Source organism: Sarcophilus harrisii, chromosome 3 (assembly GCF_902635505.1).
Source record: "Sarcophilus harrisii chromosome 3, mSarHar1.11, whole genome shotgun sequence".
In the NCBI taxonomy this organism is placed as follows: Eukaryota; Metazoa; Chordata; class Mammalia; order Dasyuromorphia; family Dasyuridae; genus Sarcophilus; species Sarcophilus harrisii.
The window spans coordinates 601130901-601145049 of NC_045428.1; the positions used below are offsets into that span (position 1 = coordinate 601130901).

A 14149-nucleotide genomic window follows, 5' to 3' on the forward strand; every position below is an offset into this window, starting at 1 on the left:
AGTTTTGGGGAGGGGAAGGGGGAGGGGTTTTGGGGGGAGGGTTGGGGGGAGAGGGGTTGGGAGGGGTGGGGGGGGGTTGGGGGGTGGGGAGGGGGAGGGGGGGGGGGGGGGTTTTGGGAGGGGGGTTGGGGGGGGTTGGGAGGGGTGGGGGGGTCTGGGGGGGGAGGGGAGGGGTTGGGGAGGGGTGGGGCGGGGGGGGTTGGGGGGGGGGGGCGGGGTGGGGGTCTGGGGGGGCGGGGGGCTTGGGAGGTGGGGCCGGGGGGCTGGGGGGGGCGTGGGAGGGGGTTGGGGGGGCGGACCTGGGGACCAGGGGTTGGGGAAACCCAGGGGCCTAACCTGGGGCCCGGGGGAGGGGGGCCCCTCCCAACCCTGTTTCCCCCTGGTGCAAGTTGGGACCTGGGGCAAGCCCTTTGCTGGGGGAGTTCCCCAGGGGCCCCAGGATCTTGGGTTTCGGCAAAATTGGGGGCTGGGGAGGGCCGAGCTCCCCGGGCGGGGCCCGCCCCGGGCCGGGGCCCCGGCCCTTCCCCCGGGGGGCTGGGGGCCCCTACCGGCCCTGGCAGCCCGCCCGGCCCCCCAATCCCCCGGCTCCCTCCTCACCGGGCGGGTGGCCATCCTTGCCCCACCCCCTGGTAAAAAAAGGGAGCATACCACACTCCTTTTGCCCTGGGGCCCACCATTTCCCTTCAAATCCCGGGCTAAGTTTGAGGGCTTCCCCCCCCTCTCCCGGCCCGGCCGGGTTTCCTGCACCCCCCTCTCACCCCGGGCGGCCGGGGGCTCCCCGGGGCGGGCTGGGGGCTCTTTTCCTCCCCCCTCTGACCCTCCCCTCCCCCCAGTCTTGGGGGAAGAAGCCCGGGGGCCGGAAATCCCCCGGGCCCCCGGGGGGGGCGCCCCCGGGGGCTCAACCAGGACTGCCACCAGGGGGCTTTTGAAATCAAGGGGGCCCTTGCCCCCCTTTTCCCCTCCCTCCCCACCCAAAGGGTAGGCTGGCCTGGGGGGGCCTTTGGCAGGGGCTTCCTTCCCCCCCGGGCCCCCCTCTTTTCCCTTAAAAGGCCCGGCCTCGGGGCCTTGCTTTTAAAGTCAAGGGGCCCTCCCCTGCCCCCCACCCTTCCCCCCGGGACTTTAAAATCAGCCCCTTCCCCCCCCGGGCCCCTCCTCTGGCTTTTTCTGGATCCGAGGGGGTGCCGGGGGACTTCTCCCCTCCGTCTTTTATATCTTTTTGGTCAGTTTTTTGGTCCAGGGGCGAGGGGCGGGAGGCGAGGGGCCAGGCCCCATTTTTGTACAGAATTGATGGTTAACCTCGTTCACTTGAAATAAAGACAAAAATGAACTTGTTGCCCCTGTTGTCCGGCCTGGGGAGGGACCCTGCCCCCCTTTAGTGACCGCTCTCGGGGGGTTCCAAGGAACCTCCCCACCCCCACCCAGAGGGGCAACCTCTGCGGCTGGCCCCTCAAAGCCCTCCAGGGCGGAGGGGAACATGGCCGGGCCAGGCTGGCGGCCTCTGCCCGCGTGCCTTCCCCCCACCCGTCCCCACGTCCCCTCGACGGCCCCCTTCCCTGAGACGAGGCGGGCAGGCTGGGCTTTTCTCAAACACCTCCGTGGGAGGAAGAGCAAGTCTCTTTAATAACTGAGGGAGATCGGCACGGCGCCTCAATTGTCGTTCATCATGGCCAGGCGAGCGGTTTTGGGGGTGGTGGGGTACGGGGGCGGCATGGAGCCCGGGTAGCCCAGGCTGTTGGGGCCCATGGTGGTGGTGCCCGAGGACAGGGTGGTCAGGGCCACGCCCCCCTCATCCAGGGAGCGCTTGTACGGGACGGGCGGGTCGCTGCGGAGGTCCTGGAGCGCCAGGTAGGCCAGGGCCATCTGTGGGCAGGGAGTGAGCCACAGGTCAGTGGGGCCGAGTCCCGGGCTGGGGGGCACCAGGGGGCCCTCTGCCCCCGCTCCTGCCGCCCCGTGAAGCCCGGCACAATTCTGGGCCCCCCCCCAGGGTCTCGTCCCGCCCCGGGCCCCCGTCCCGGTCTTACCCACACAGGGATGGAGAAGAAGGAGAAGGCGATGGCCGCCTTGGCACTGCTGTTGCCCAGAAGGTAGCGGTGAGGGGGCGAGCGCTGCCACTGGTTGGCCAGGAAACAAAAGCCCACGAACCAGACTCCGACCCAGATGACTGGCAGAGCAGAGGGGACAGGGGTCAGGGCTGGCCGGGCCGCCCGCCCCAGCCTTGTGATCGTGGGGGCCCCTGGGGGTGCCGGGCCGCCCACTCCCCTCAAGCTCATCTTTACCCCGGGGGAGCAGGCCGTGCGTGGTCTTGGCCAGGCCAGAGGCGAGGGGGCCGGGCCCAGGGAACCCCTACCAGAGATGGAGAAATCCAGCAGCAGGACCGTGGTCTTCAGGCGGGTGCTGCTGATGCGGGCCACCAGGGTGTCCAGGGTGAGGAAGAGGAGGCAGCCCAGGAAGGCCAGGAGGCCGGCCACCACCGCGAAGCTGCAGGCCACGGCGTTGTCATTGAGGACGCAGTGCAGCTGCGGGGAGGTGGCCAGGTTCTGGTAGCCATCCGTCAGCAGCGTGGCAAAGACAATGAGTGAGAAGACCTGGAGGGAGCAGGAGCTGAGGGTGAAGCACTCCCGGGGGTCACGGGCCCTCCCTGGTGGGTGACGGGCCCTCGCTGGGCGTCACAGACCCTCGCTGGGGGTCACAGGAACTCCCAGTGGCACCTCCCCCTCACTTGGCCCTTTTGCCGTGGCACTGGCTTCCACTCCAGCCTCCCCTTCCCCCAGGGGCTGGGACCCCAGAGCAAAGGTTGAAGGTGGAGAGACAAGGGGAACTGGAGGGTTTCTGGGGGAAGGGCCCCCAGACAACCGGGCTGGGCTGCCTCTTTCCCTCCAGACATCCCCACAACCTTGGGCTCCGGGGCCTGCCCTGGCGATTTGCGGAGTCCTGAGCCTCCCCAGAGCCCGGGGCAGTGCCCAGGATGTGCGGCCCCGCCTTCTCGCTGTGTCTCAGAGCTCCCGGGCAGCGCCAGGACCTGGCGGGATGAGGCTCAGGGACAGCCACGTGCTGGAGGCCGAGCTCCCAGACCAGCCCCTCGCCCGACTTCCCCTGAAGGCGCCCCCCACTGCTCTGGGCGCAGCAGCCCTGCTCCTGTGTGCCTACTGTGTGCCAGGTGGGGGCCTTCTCCAAGGGGCAGGGCTGAGGCCAGGGAGGGCCAGGAAAGGCCTCTTGCAGAAAGCAGGTGGAGGGCGCCAAGATGGCCTGGAGGCGGGAGGCCGGGGGTGGGGCTTTAAGGGCCCAAGGCAGGAGTGGAGCCCCCCTCGAAGCTCTGGGAGCCGGCAGGGCGGGAGGAGGGTGGTGAAGGCCGAAAGGGGACCCTGCAGTGGAAGCGCCGTGAGAGGTTCTTGGAGAGCTTGGGGGGGTTTTTGCTGAGACAGTTGGGGTGTAGTGACTTGCCCAGGGTCACCCAGCCAGGAAGTGTCACATTTGGGCCCAGGCCCTCCCGACTTCAGGGCTGGTGCTCCCTCCGCTGTGCCCCCTGGCTGCCCCTCGGAGGGCGGTTTGAAGGAAGATGAGAGCTGGGCAGAGGCGGCCCTGAATTCCGGAGGGCCCGGCTGGGCTCCCGGAACCCAAGGTCCCTCATTTCCTTCAGCCTCCTCCTCAGAACCCCAACCTGACAAGTGCCTCCCTCCGGGAGGGCCGGCCAGGCGCTGCTCCCAGGCTCCTCCTCACACCCACTACAGTCCTCCTTGTCCAAGGCCTCCCAGAGGAGGGACTGTTCAACTGCCTCAGATGTTGGGGGCCTTGGCTGCCTGTGGACTGACACCAGCCTTTCTCAGCCCCCGCCGTGGGGCCTGTCCCAGGGGCACCAGGGAGGCGAAGGCTGGCTGCGTATGGGGGGAGTTGCCTGGACCCCCAGGGGTGAAAAGCACCCAGACGGTCACCTCGGACCCCCGCGAGCCGCGAGCCTGGGGAGCTGTGTGTGCCCCTGCCAGGGTCAGTGCCCCCAAAGCCAGGCTAATGCCCTGGAGACTACCTCTCCCTCTGCCCATTATGTGCCCCGGCCTCCCCCAAACCCGGGCCTCTCCCCCCTTCCCTGTTCCTAGTCCCAAGTGGGAGTGCTCAGAGGGGCTCCTCAAGAACATGGTGGCGAGCAGCAAAGGGCAAGGAGCCGGGCGCCCATTGGCGGGGTGAGTCCGTCATCTCGGGGCCTCGGTTCCCTTATCTGTGACGGGAGCCACGTGCCAGCCTCTGGGAGGGCGGGAGCTGCAGCCCGGTAACCCCCCGGGGGCCTCAGACGGGATGTCATCTGACTCAGTTCCAATTGAATCAGCCGGGTCATCTAAGGGAAGGGGGGATGCCCATCTCTGTTCCCCTTGGGCCGGGCTCCTGCCCCTCGCTGTCCCGGTGCCTGCCCCGACGGCGCAATCTCAGAGGCCTGGCTGCTCTGGGGCTGCAGGGAGGCTGTGAAGGTAGCAGAGCCTCCCTGCGCGCCCTGCAGCCCACTCAGAGCTGCAGCTCTTCGAATGCCCAGTGGGCACCTATCAAAGAGCTGCTGTGTTGCTGGCGCTCTCTGTGCCCAGAGCCCAGGCCCTCCACCTGCTCTGAGGCTGCCCACCCACGGCCCGTTTGGGGTTGGGGGGCCTGGCCTAAGGCCGGGGGCAGCCAAGCCCTACTTCGGGGAGTGGCCCCTGGGCATGGGCTCAGCTAAGGAAAGGCCCTTCTTGTCTCCTCCTCTAACTGGGGACGTGGCCGGGGCACCATATGCCAGGTGTGCCCAGCTAGCGGCAGGGTGTGCCCGGCAGGCGGCCCCACAGCCTGGGGACTTTGGACCTGCCTTTATTGGCCCCTCCCCCTGCTCGTGTCCCTGTCCTCCCCCAGCTCCCCAGCTAGCCTCCTCCTCCCGGCCTCTCCAGGGCCCAGGCCGGGCTTGGCCCCCTCTCAGCTCTCTGCTGGCCCCCCCGGCCAGATTTCTGGGTCAGGCCGGTCCCCGGGGCCCAGTCCCAGCTTGTCCGGCCCCCAGGCTTCCCCTCCAGCCCGACTGCCCTCTCCCTGGGCTCCCCGACTCCGGCTGCCCTTGCCTGCCTGGATGCTGGTCAGGACTGTGGGTGCCAGCCTCGGGCCCCCCCTTGGGCGCCATGTCCCTCCCCTGGCCTGGCCTCCTCCCTCACTGTCCGGTCTCTTCCCAGCCTTGACTGCCGGGTGACCCAGTAGGACCCTGAGCCCTGGCCCCGGGGACTGTGACTTATGCCAACTCACAGGCGGCCTCGGGCCAGCCGCCTGCCTCCCTGCCCCGCTGCCCCACTCCGCGTCACTAAATGGGCCTGAGGAGCTCCTGACCCCGTGCCCAGCGAAACCGCCCTCCCTGGGCCAGGCCTTTCCCTCCTCCAGCTTCTTCCCCGCCCTCAGCCCCTACCCCTCTGACTTTGGGCCGGCTCCCCTCCATTTGCTCTGGTTTCTTCCCCCCCACCGCAGCCCCTCTCTCTTCCTCCCTCCTCAATTATCTTCCCTCCCTTTGTGTCCCCGGCTCCCTCATTTCCGGCCCACTCCCCCCTGGCGCCCGCCTCCCCACATCTCTCCCCCATTCTTGCTCCCAAAAAGCCCCCTCCCCCGGCTCCGCCCGCCCTCGCCCGGGCAAACCCTCAGCCATCCCCTCCGACCCCTTGGCCCCTTCGTCTCCTGCGGACTCGTTCTGCGCCCCGGGCCCCGGGCTCCTTCCCTCCGCGCCCTCCTCGCTTCTTCCTGCTCTCCCTCTGGGCCTCCCTTCCGTCGTCGCCTCACCGCGACCCGGGTTCCTTCTCATTTTGGGGCGTATCTGTAGGCCCCAGCGCCTGTTCCGGAGACCCCAGCGGACCAGGTAAACCCCTCTGTCGCCCGGCCTCCGCCCCTCCTGCGCTGGGCTCCCTTGGGCCTCTTGTCCCAGGCCGAGCCTTGGCGTCTCCTGTGCACATCCCCCCCGCTGCGGTGACGTAACCGCCCCTGCTCAGGCCCCATCCCCGGGCCCAAATCTCCATTCGGGCCTCCCAAAGCGGCCCTTCTCCCCAGGCCCCAAATTTCCCAAACAACAAAATTCCCAAATTTCCCCCACTTCCATCCCTTCCGGTTTCCTTTCCCTTCCCGCCCAAGGGGGCCCCCTCCCAGGGAATTCCCGGGAGGCCGCCTTGGCCAGGGCCCCTTTCACCGCCACCTTTGGGGAAGCCCCTTCGGGTGCCCTCCCCTGGGCCCCCTTCGCCCGGTTGTGAAAGGGAGGGGGAACCCCAGGGGGGAAGCCCCCCGGGCCTGGGGGCCCCGGCGGCCCCGGGCCCCCTTTCCCCTGGATGGGCCGGGGGCCCGGGCCCCCGGCGGGCCCTTAATTTACCCACCCCCAAAAAACCCCCCTTTCCGGGGCGGGGCGGGCGGGGGGGTTTACCCCCGGGGGCCTTTAACCCAAAAGGGGGCCCAGGGCCAACCCAAAGGGGCCCGGGGGCCCCCACTGGGCACAGAGTGCAGGGGGTGAGAGAAAAGGTCCCCACCCAGGGGCATCTCAGGCAGCGCCCCGGGGCCTCGCCCCCGACCTTCCTCGGAACCCGCCAAGGCCCCCGGAAGGAGAAGGCCCCGGCGGCTCCCAGCGCCCGGGCATCGGGCCGGGCCTCACCCCGGCAAAGATCCGCGATATAGTCTTGGGCTTCTTCACAAACTGGACCACCTCGCTGTCGGCCAGGTCGTGCAGGCTCTCGGGCACGTACATGTCGGCCCTTCTCTCGGCGCCGGCGGCGGGGGTCTTCCCTTCGCTCGGACACAGATGGCCAAAGCTGGGGCGCGGCAGAAAGAGAGAAGGGGCAAAGGTCACGCCGGGCTGAGTGGGGGCTTGGAGCCCGAAGAGGAAGGGGCAGGGAGGGGAGGGGGGAGGGGAGGGGGCGCTAGCCGGAAATGGAGGCCAGGAGCCCCAGAATTGGAAGGCACTTCTTTCGGATGAGGAGTACCCACCACAGAATTGAGGCTATCTCTTCAGAAGAGGGTCTTCCCCCACACAAGGGAGGGATACCTCTTCTTAACAGGTCTCCCCAAACTGGTAGATAAGCTTTCCAGAATAAAGGACTTTCCCTCCAGAAAGGGCGGTCTGCCCTTCCAAGTGGGGGGTTAACGCAGAAGGGGCGTCTTTGCCTCAGTACGGGGGGCTCTGCCCCAGAAGGGGGGCAGGGGGGACTCGGGGGAGATTTGAGGGCACTCTCTCAAAAATGGGGGGTTTCCACCTCAGTTCTTCCCAGAGCAAGTTTCCTTCAGAACTGAGTGATCCCTCTTGAGAGGGTGTGGCTCAGAAGTGGGGGGACCCCGCTCCAGGAAGAGGACTCTCCCTCATACTGGCAGATCCATCCTTAGAACTGGGGGAGCCTCCTCCGGAAAGAAAAATGTGGGGATCTGCGAAGACGGGGTCTTTCTGTTAGAATTATGGCGTTTTCTACTCAGAATTGGGGGGGCTTTCGTCAGGAAATGGGAAGTCTCCCTGTCATCTCCTCAGAAAAGGTGGGTCTCCACCTCAGAACTAGGGGTTTCTCTTCTGAGAACTGTGGTCTTCCCTCAGAATTGGAGGGGATGCTCAGAATCGGGGAGTGACTCTCCTTAGGAAAGGGGGGCCTCCCCCTCAGATTTGGGGGAAACTCCTCTGAAAAGGGAGAGGGGATCGTCTCAGAATAGAGGGAAGTCTCCTGAAACGGGGGGATTTTCCTCAAGAACTGGGGTCTCCCCTCAGAAGTGGGGGGTCCTCCCCCTCACCTTCCCTCTTGCCCCTCCCCCCACCTCCCTGCCCCAGCAGCTTTTTCCCCAAGACCCGCCTTTTTCCCGCCTTTTCCTCTCCGCGCGTCGAAAGCCTATTGGCCGAAAGGAGACCACGCCCCCTAGACACACGCCCTCTCATTGAGGGACGGGGGCGGGGCCTCGGAAGCCGTTGGGGGGCGTGCCCGGCCCCCCCCCGAACATCGTCGGCTTTGGGCTGTTCGCAACCAGACCTTACCTCTCGTCCCCTCTCTCTCCCCAGGGAAGTCCCTAGAGGAAAGTCTGAGCTCACTCCCCAGAACCCTTCCCCCCCTCCTCCCCCGCCCCTCCATAGGCGCATAGCGAGAAAACCACCTCCAGGAGGCCTGCCCCCACTCCCCATGCGTCGCTCCTCGAATAAAGGGCCACCCCTGGCGCCCGGCTTTAGCCCTGCATGCGCCAGGCTCAATGAAAACCAACCCAAGGTGGGGAGGAAGAACCTTTCGGGGCAGGGGCCTCAATCAAATTTTGGGTGACCCCCCGGCCTGGGCGCATCCAGATCCTTTCCACGACTTCCCGGATCCGCCCGCCCCGGAGCGTGCGCTGCGGGGGAACCTTTGACCCCGACTCGGCGCCCTCTGGGGTGCGGGAGAAGGTCCTAGGCAGGCGGTGGGCGGGGCTCGAACCCTCAGCCAGGAGTCGGGATGTCACTGGGGGAGGAGGGCGCGACTTGGGGCCTCGCCCTCCCCGAGCCTCCCCGGCTTTGGCCTGTGGCGCCTGCGCTGCCAGTCTGCCTTTCCTCCCCCCTCAGGGCGTGGGCCCAGCATGCTCCGCATCGTCCGAACAGCCTGCGGGGCCGGGGGGCGGGGCTGCCTGCGGCCCGCGCCGGGGCCCTGCGGCCCCGGGGCCGCCTCCCGGCCCCATTCCTCCCTGACCACCAAGATGGGGGAGTATCGGAAGATGTGGAACCCCACGGAGCCCCGGAACTGGGCCCAGCAGTACCAGGAGCGCTTCATCCCCTTCTCCAAGGACCAGCTGCTGCAGCTCCTCCTGCAGGTCACCCGGGGAACTACAAGTTCCGGCCGCTCCCAGGCTGTAAACACGCTTTCCCCCTCCCTGGGGCTGGAGTGCCCCCCAGAGGATGCTGGGAGTTGTGGTTCCCAGCTCATGCTGAGGAATTTCTGCCAGAAAACTACAGCTCCCGGCATGCTCTGGGGCAGTACTCCCTCCCTCCTCACCCTTCCCTCTTGCTGCGAGGGGCGGAAAACTCTAGTATGTTGAACTGCGCAGGTTCTGGGGACATTACGCGTCTCTCCTTTTGGGGGTGGGAGAAGGGAAGGGAAATAAAATGGAGTTTCTGCTTGCTGGGCATCTGCCAGGGAACTACAACTCCCACCATCCCCTGGAGCAGCAGACCCTCTCCTCCACCTCAGTAGGGGAGGAGCCCTTGAGGGCAGCAGACCCCTCCCTCCCAGCTGGGGAAGGTTCCCTGAGGGCAGCAGATACCCCCCCAAGGGCAGCAGACCCCCCCCCCCCCCAGCTGGGAAGGAGACCCAGGGCTGAGGGGAGGGCAGGCCTGTGGCAGGAAAGGTCCCCAATGTGGCTTCCTGCAGGAGTTTCACTCGGGGCCCTCGGCCAAGGCTGCGCTCCTGGAGTTTGCGGCCCAGGTGGACTTGTGCACCCTGTATCAGTATAACTGCACCCTGACCCAGCTGCAGGTGAGCAGCCCCCGGGGGCCGCCATTGGCCAGCGCTTGGCTTCCTGGGCAGAAGTCTGGGCCCGGCCCCTCTGGGATGTCAGCCGGTGGCCCCCCTCCCTCCAGGCACTGTACAGCCCCATCAACCCTGACCGCGAGACTCTGGAGCAGCCCTCCCTCACGGACCCTCAGCGTCCCAGCAGGCAGGGGTCCCTGCGGGCCCCTGGAGCCGCTGCCAGGCCAGCACCCGCTTGGAGGGGCCCCTTTGGCCTCGCCCTGGTGGTCCATCACCCGCAAGACGAGGTCCAGGTAGCGGCCCCTGCCCCGCGGCTGCCCAGCCCCCTCCCATGGTCACAGGCCTCGGCCCCGGGGGCGCTCCGGCCCGAGGCCTGGCATCTGGTGGGGTCCCAGAGCCGCCCTGCGGGAGGTGCTGCCCGTGGGCAGGACCGAGGTGGGGCCTGCAGGCCGGGCACGGGGTGGGGGCAGGCGTCAGGGAGGGCAGCGCCCAGGGGCATCCAGGCCGGGTCCGGCCTGCCTCCGAGATGCCAGCACAGGGGGGGCCGGCTGGGCCTGGCCGTCCGCACCGAGTGCACCCAGGGAGGAGAGAGCCCGGGCCAGAGGCCCGCAGGGCCGTTCCCGGGGGCTGCGAAGGGGGACACAGGGCAGGAGCGAGGGGCCAGAAGGTGGGGGGGTGAGAGGGCCGGCCCAGGAGGCTGCATCCCAGGGGTCACAAGGCAATGAGAGCAGGACCGAGAGGGAGCAATCCGAGGGTGGTGCGGGGATGCTGGGGGGCAAGGGAGGGAGGCCCAGCTGCTGGCAGGGCCAGGGAGTTGAGCTTGGCCTGCCCCCCTCCCCCCTGCCCCGCATCCCCCTCCTACCCCCCACAGGTGAGCATCAACCTGGACCACTACGCTTACATGCAGTTCTGGGCCCTGGGCCAGCGAGTGGGGCGGCTTCCCCGCAAGTCCATAGTGGGCTCTGAACGGGGCTTCTTCACCAAGTCCCCTCCCGCTGAGCGGTGAGTTGGGGGGCAGCTGACCACGCCCCAGGAGGGGGGGCCTGAGTTTGGGGGGGCAGCCGGACATGCCCGGGAAGGCAGCCTGAGTTTGGGGGGCAGCTGAACACGCCCCGGAGGGGGGCCCCTGGTTGGGAGGTAGTCTGAGCCCAAACCCAGGGGGGTGGCCTGAGTTTGGGGGGGCAGCCGGACATGCCCGGGAGGGCGGCCTGAGTTTGGGGGGACAGCTGGACATGCCTGGACTGCGGCCTGAGTTTGGAAGGGCAGCTGACCATGCCCGGGTGGGCCCTGGAGCCCGGCAGTGCTGCCCCCAGCCCCCTGTCAGAGAGGCCAGAGCACCCAGCAGGAGGGGGAGGGTACCCGGCCAGGGCCTAGTTCTAGCCCCTCCCTTTTTCAGAGCAGACAGAGGCCCAGGCAGAGCCAGGGCCGCGGCCTAGAGCCCCGCAGGGTCGGAGATGGAAGGGACCTCTGATGTTCGGGCCGGCTGGGCCGGAGGAGGGCGTGGGCTCTGCCCGCAGCCCCCTGACCCTGCCTTTGGGCCCAGGCGCTACTTTAAGCGGGTGGTGGTGGCGGCCCGCACCAAGCGGGGGCACCTGGTGCTCAAGAGCTTCAAGGACACACCCCTGGAGGGGCTGGAGCAGCTGCTGCCCGAGCTGAAGGTGCGGACGCCCCCCCTGCAGCGGGCCCTGCTCAACCTGATGCTGCTGGCCTCCGGCCTGGTGTTCTTCGTCAATGTGGGCATGGTGGTGCTCTCCGACCTCAAGGTGGCCACCTCCCTGCTGCTTCTGTTCTTCACCATCTTCATGGCGCGGCGAGCCTCCAAGGTGAGCGCGGGGCCTCTGACCAGGGGCCTGGACCCTGACCTCTGGCCCCCCCACTCTGACCTCTGCTCCCTCAAGATGTTCTGACCTCTGGCCCCCTGGATATTGACCTGTAGCCCCCTGGATACTGACCTCTGGTCCCCCCAGTCTGATCTCTGCTCCCTCAAGATGCTCTGACTTCTGCCCCCTGGGGCCCCCTTGGATACTCTGACCTTTGCCCCCCCCCGGACAGTGACCTCTGCCCTCCTGAGGGCCACCTGGAGGTGATGGAGCCCTCTAGGAGGTTGGACTGGGTGCGGGATTGATGCCCCGCCCTCTGCCCCCCCAGGACAGTGACCTCTGCCCCCCTGGATTCCCCTTGAATGCTCTGATCTCTGCCCCCCCAGGACAGTGACCTCTGCCCCCCTGGGGGCCGCCTGGGGGCGATGGAGCCCTCCAGGAGGTTGGGCTGGGAGCAGGGATTGATGCCCCGGCCCTTGCCCTGGACCTGGGTGCAGGGCTGGGAGTCGGGGGCCTGAGGGGCCCGGGGGCCCCACGTGAGGAGCCGAGGCTGGGCAGGCAGCCGGGACACAGGAGGCGGGGCAGGGCCGCTGGGGAGCCCCAGGGTGGCGGCCAGAGGGCGGGGCCCAGCTAGCCCGGCCCCCGCGGCCCCGCCTCCCCTCTGGCTCCTCCCCCCAGATGTTCAGCCAGCGGCGGAACCTCCAGGCCCTGGAGCTGGCGCACATGCTCTACTTCAGGAGCACGTCCAACAACTCGGAGCTGATCACGGCCCTGGTGCGGCGGGCCCAGGAGGAGCACGCCAAGGAGGTGCTGCTGGCCCACAGCTTCATGGGGCGCCGGGGCCCGGGGCCCCCCGAGGGTGAGCTGCGCCCCCCGCCCCGCCCCGGCTCCCCGGGCCCCCGCCCCCCTCCCCCAGAGAGCGCCAAGTGGCTGCAGGACTCGGTGGAAGCCTGGCTCCTGGCCCGCACGGGCTGCGAAGTGACCTTCAACGGGGCCCGGGCCCTCGGGCACCTGGAAGCCCTGACCCAGAGCCCCTCCCCGGGCGCCCCGCGGCAGAGACCCCCCGGGCCTCCCCGGAGGCCGCCGAGCGCCGAGTGAGGCCGTCCCGGGGCCGCCGCCCAGCCTGGGCCGATGCTACCTCCGGCTCCCCCCGTGCAACAGCCGTCCCTGCGCCCGTGGCCGCCGTGGCCGCCGCTGCCGCCCAAAGAAGTGAGGCCTGGTTCCCCCGGGCCTCCGGAACCTCCCGCTGCGCCCTCTCCCGGCCGCGCCGGGGCCCCTTCCCCGCTGGCCCCCCATCCCCCTCCCAGCCAGCGCGCCAGGACCGCGTTCTCTGATTGGGCAGAGCCGGCCACGCCCCCTCCCCCCACCTTAGACTGAGGCTGCGGGAGCTGGGGGAGTAAGCATTTATAGAGCGCCTGCTGTGTGCAGGCTAAGCACTTGACAGATACGGTTTCATTTCGTTCTTGCCACGGGCCTGGGCGGAAGGTGCGATTCCCATTCTGGGGCAGAGGGTTCCGCGATGGGCCCGGGGCCAGGAGGTGCCAGAGCCTGGAGTGGGGCGAGTCCCCGACCGCTGGGCGGCCAGAGCACCGAGTGCCAGGGGCCGGCGGCTTTCTCGCCCACTGCACAGGGCGGGAGACTGAGGTTCCAGGGCCGGGCCCTCCCAGGGCGGGTAGCTTGGGAAGGCTGGGCTGGCGGGGCCGGGCGGGGGTCACTCTCGCTTCCTCAGGTGGATGTAAATGATGCCGCTGGCCAGTGCCAGGGGAAACGCCACCCAGGCCAGGGCAAAGCAGTAGCCGAAGGAGCCGCCGGGATGGTGGAACTCCCTGACGTGCAGGGCATAGATGAGGGCCCCGGTGAACACTGACACACCTGCGGGGGGGAGGGGAGGGAATCAGCTGGGCCCCCCCATGCCCCCTGCAGCCCCGGGGCCCGTCGGGCCCCAGGGCGGAGATGAGGGGACAGGTGACCCTTGCCCTGTGCCCCCTGCCCCATGCCCACCCCCCAGGGCGGAGATGAGGGGCTGGTGACCCTTGCCCTGTGCCCCGTGCCCACCCCCCAGGGCGGAGATGAGGGGCCTGGTGACCCTTGCCCTGTGCCCCCTGCCCCGTGCCCACCCCCCAGGGTGGAGATGAGGGGCTGGTGACCTCTGCCCCGTGCCCACCCCCCAGGGCGGAGATGAGGGGACTGGTGACCCTTGCCCCGTGCCCACCCCCCAGGGTGGAGATGAGGGGCCTGGTGACCCCTGCCCCGTGCCCACCCCCCAGGGGCAGAGATGAGGGGCTGGTGACCCCTGCCCTGTGCCCCCTGCCCCGTGCCCACCCCCCAGGGTGGAGATGAGGGGCTGGTGACCCCTGCCCTGTGCCCACCCCCCAGGGCGGAGATGAGGGGCCTGGTGACCCCTGCCCTGTGCCCCCCTCCCCGGTGACCCCGGGCACTCACTGGTGCAGAGCTGGCAGATGCCGGTGGCATAGAAGAGGCCCCCGCGCTTCATGTTGTAGAGCTGGAACATGAAGAGCACGAAGGAGAGGCAGCAGAACACCAGGGACAGCACCATGAGCGCCTGCACGGCCTTCAGCCAGCCTGGGGGGGTGGGGGGGGGGCCTTAGCCACGGGGGGGTGTGCCAGGACTGGGGGGCACCTGGCCCATACCCGCCCCTTCCTTCGCTGGCAGGGGGCTGGGCCGGTGCCCCTGGCAACCCGAGGGCTGCCCCCGGGGGCTGTGGGATGGGGCCAGGACCCCCCCCATCCTCAGGGCAGAGGGGGGCCGGGAGGGGGCACTCACCGTTCTCACTGACGTTGCTGCACACCCAGACCTCGGGCACAGACTGGTTGGAGTAGCTCAGACACTCCTTCCAGAGGTTCAGTGAGTCATTTCCAGGGAGGATCCACCAAGACTGA

At 68.7% G+C, this 14149-nt stretch overlaps 3 protein-coding genes across 7 annotated transcripts; 1 reads left to right on the top strand and 2 right to left on the bottom strand.

Annotated features, from left to right (window-relative positions):
- Positions 1 to 1568: 1568 nt before the first annotated feature.
- On the bottom strand, positions 1569 to 8792 carry SYNGR4 (synaptogyrin 4). Of its 3 annotated transcripts, none has more exons than XM_031963457.1 (5): positions 8719 to 8792; positions 6620 to 6776; positions 2348 to 2585; positions 2022 to 2161; positions 1569 to 1860 (listed from the first exon to the last, which is right to left on the bottom strand). In XM_031963457.1, the coding sequence occupies exons 1-5, from the start codon at positions 8730 to 8732 to the stop codon at positions 1648 to 1650; spliced, it is 762 nt and encodes a 253-aa protein (XP_031819317.1). In that variant the 5' UTR covers positions 8733 to 8792; the 3' UTR covers positions 1569 to 1647. The 3 variants fall into 3 exon arrangements, with proteins under 3 accessions (XP_031819317.1, XP_031819316.1, XP_031819318.1); XM_031963456.1 differs by lacking the exon at positions 8719 to 8792 and adding an exon at positions 7797 to 7908; XM_031963458.1 differs by lacking the exon at positions 8719 to 8792 and adding an exon at positions 6952 to 7770.
- On the top strand, positions 8433 to 12689 carry TMEM143 (transmembrane protein 143). 3 transcript variants are annotated; one of them, XM_031963453.1, is made up of 6 exons: positions 8433 to 8988; positions 9330 to 9434; positions 9539 to 9721; positions 10300 to 10430; positions 10972 to 11251; positions 11927 to 12689. In XM_031963453.1, the coding sequence occupies exons 1-6, from the start codon at positions 8542 to 8544 to the stop codon at positions 12344 to 12346; spliced, it is 1566 nt and encodes a 521-aa protein (XP_031819313.1). In that variant the 5' UTR covers positions 8433 to 8541; the 3' UTR covers positions 12347 to 12689. The 3 variants fall into 3 exon arrangements, with proteins under 3 accessions (XP_031819313.1, XP_031819314.1, XP_031819315.1); XM_031963454.1 differs by having other exon boundaries at positions 8433 to 8811; XM_031963455.1 differs by having other exon boundaries at positions 8433 to 8772.
- EMP3 (epithelial membrane protein 3) lies at positions 12638 to 14145 on the bottom strand (the record flags this gene model as incomplete). Its single annotated transcript, XM_031963459.1, is given in 3 exon segments — positions 12638 to 13120; positions 13691 to 13831; positions 14034 to 14145. Coding segments are annotated over 3 exon segments (414 nt in total), but the record flags the coding sequence as incomplete, so codon positions are not given.
- Positions 14146 to 14149: the final 4 nt, after the last annotated feature.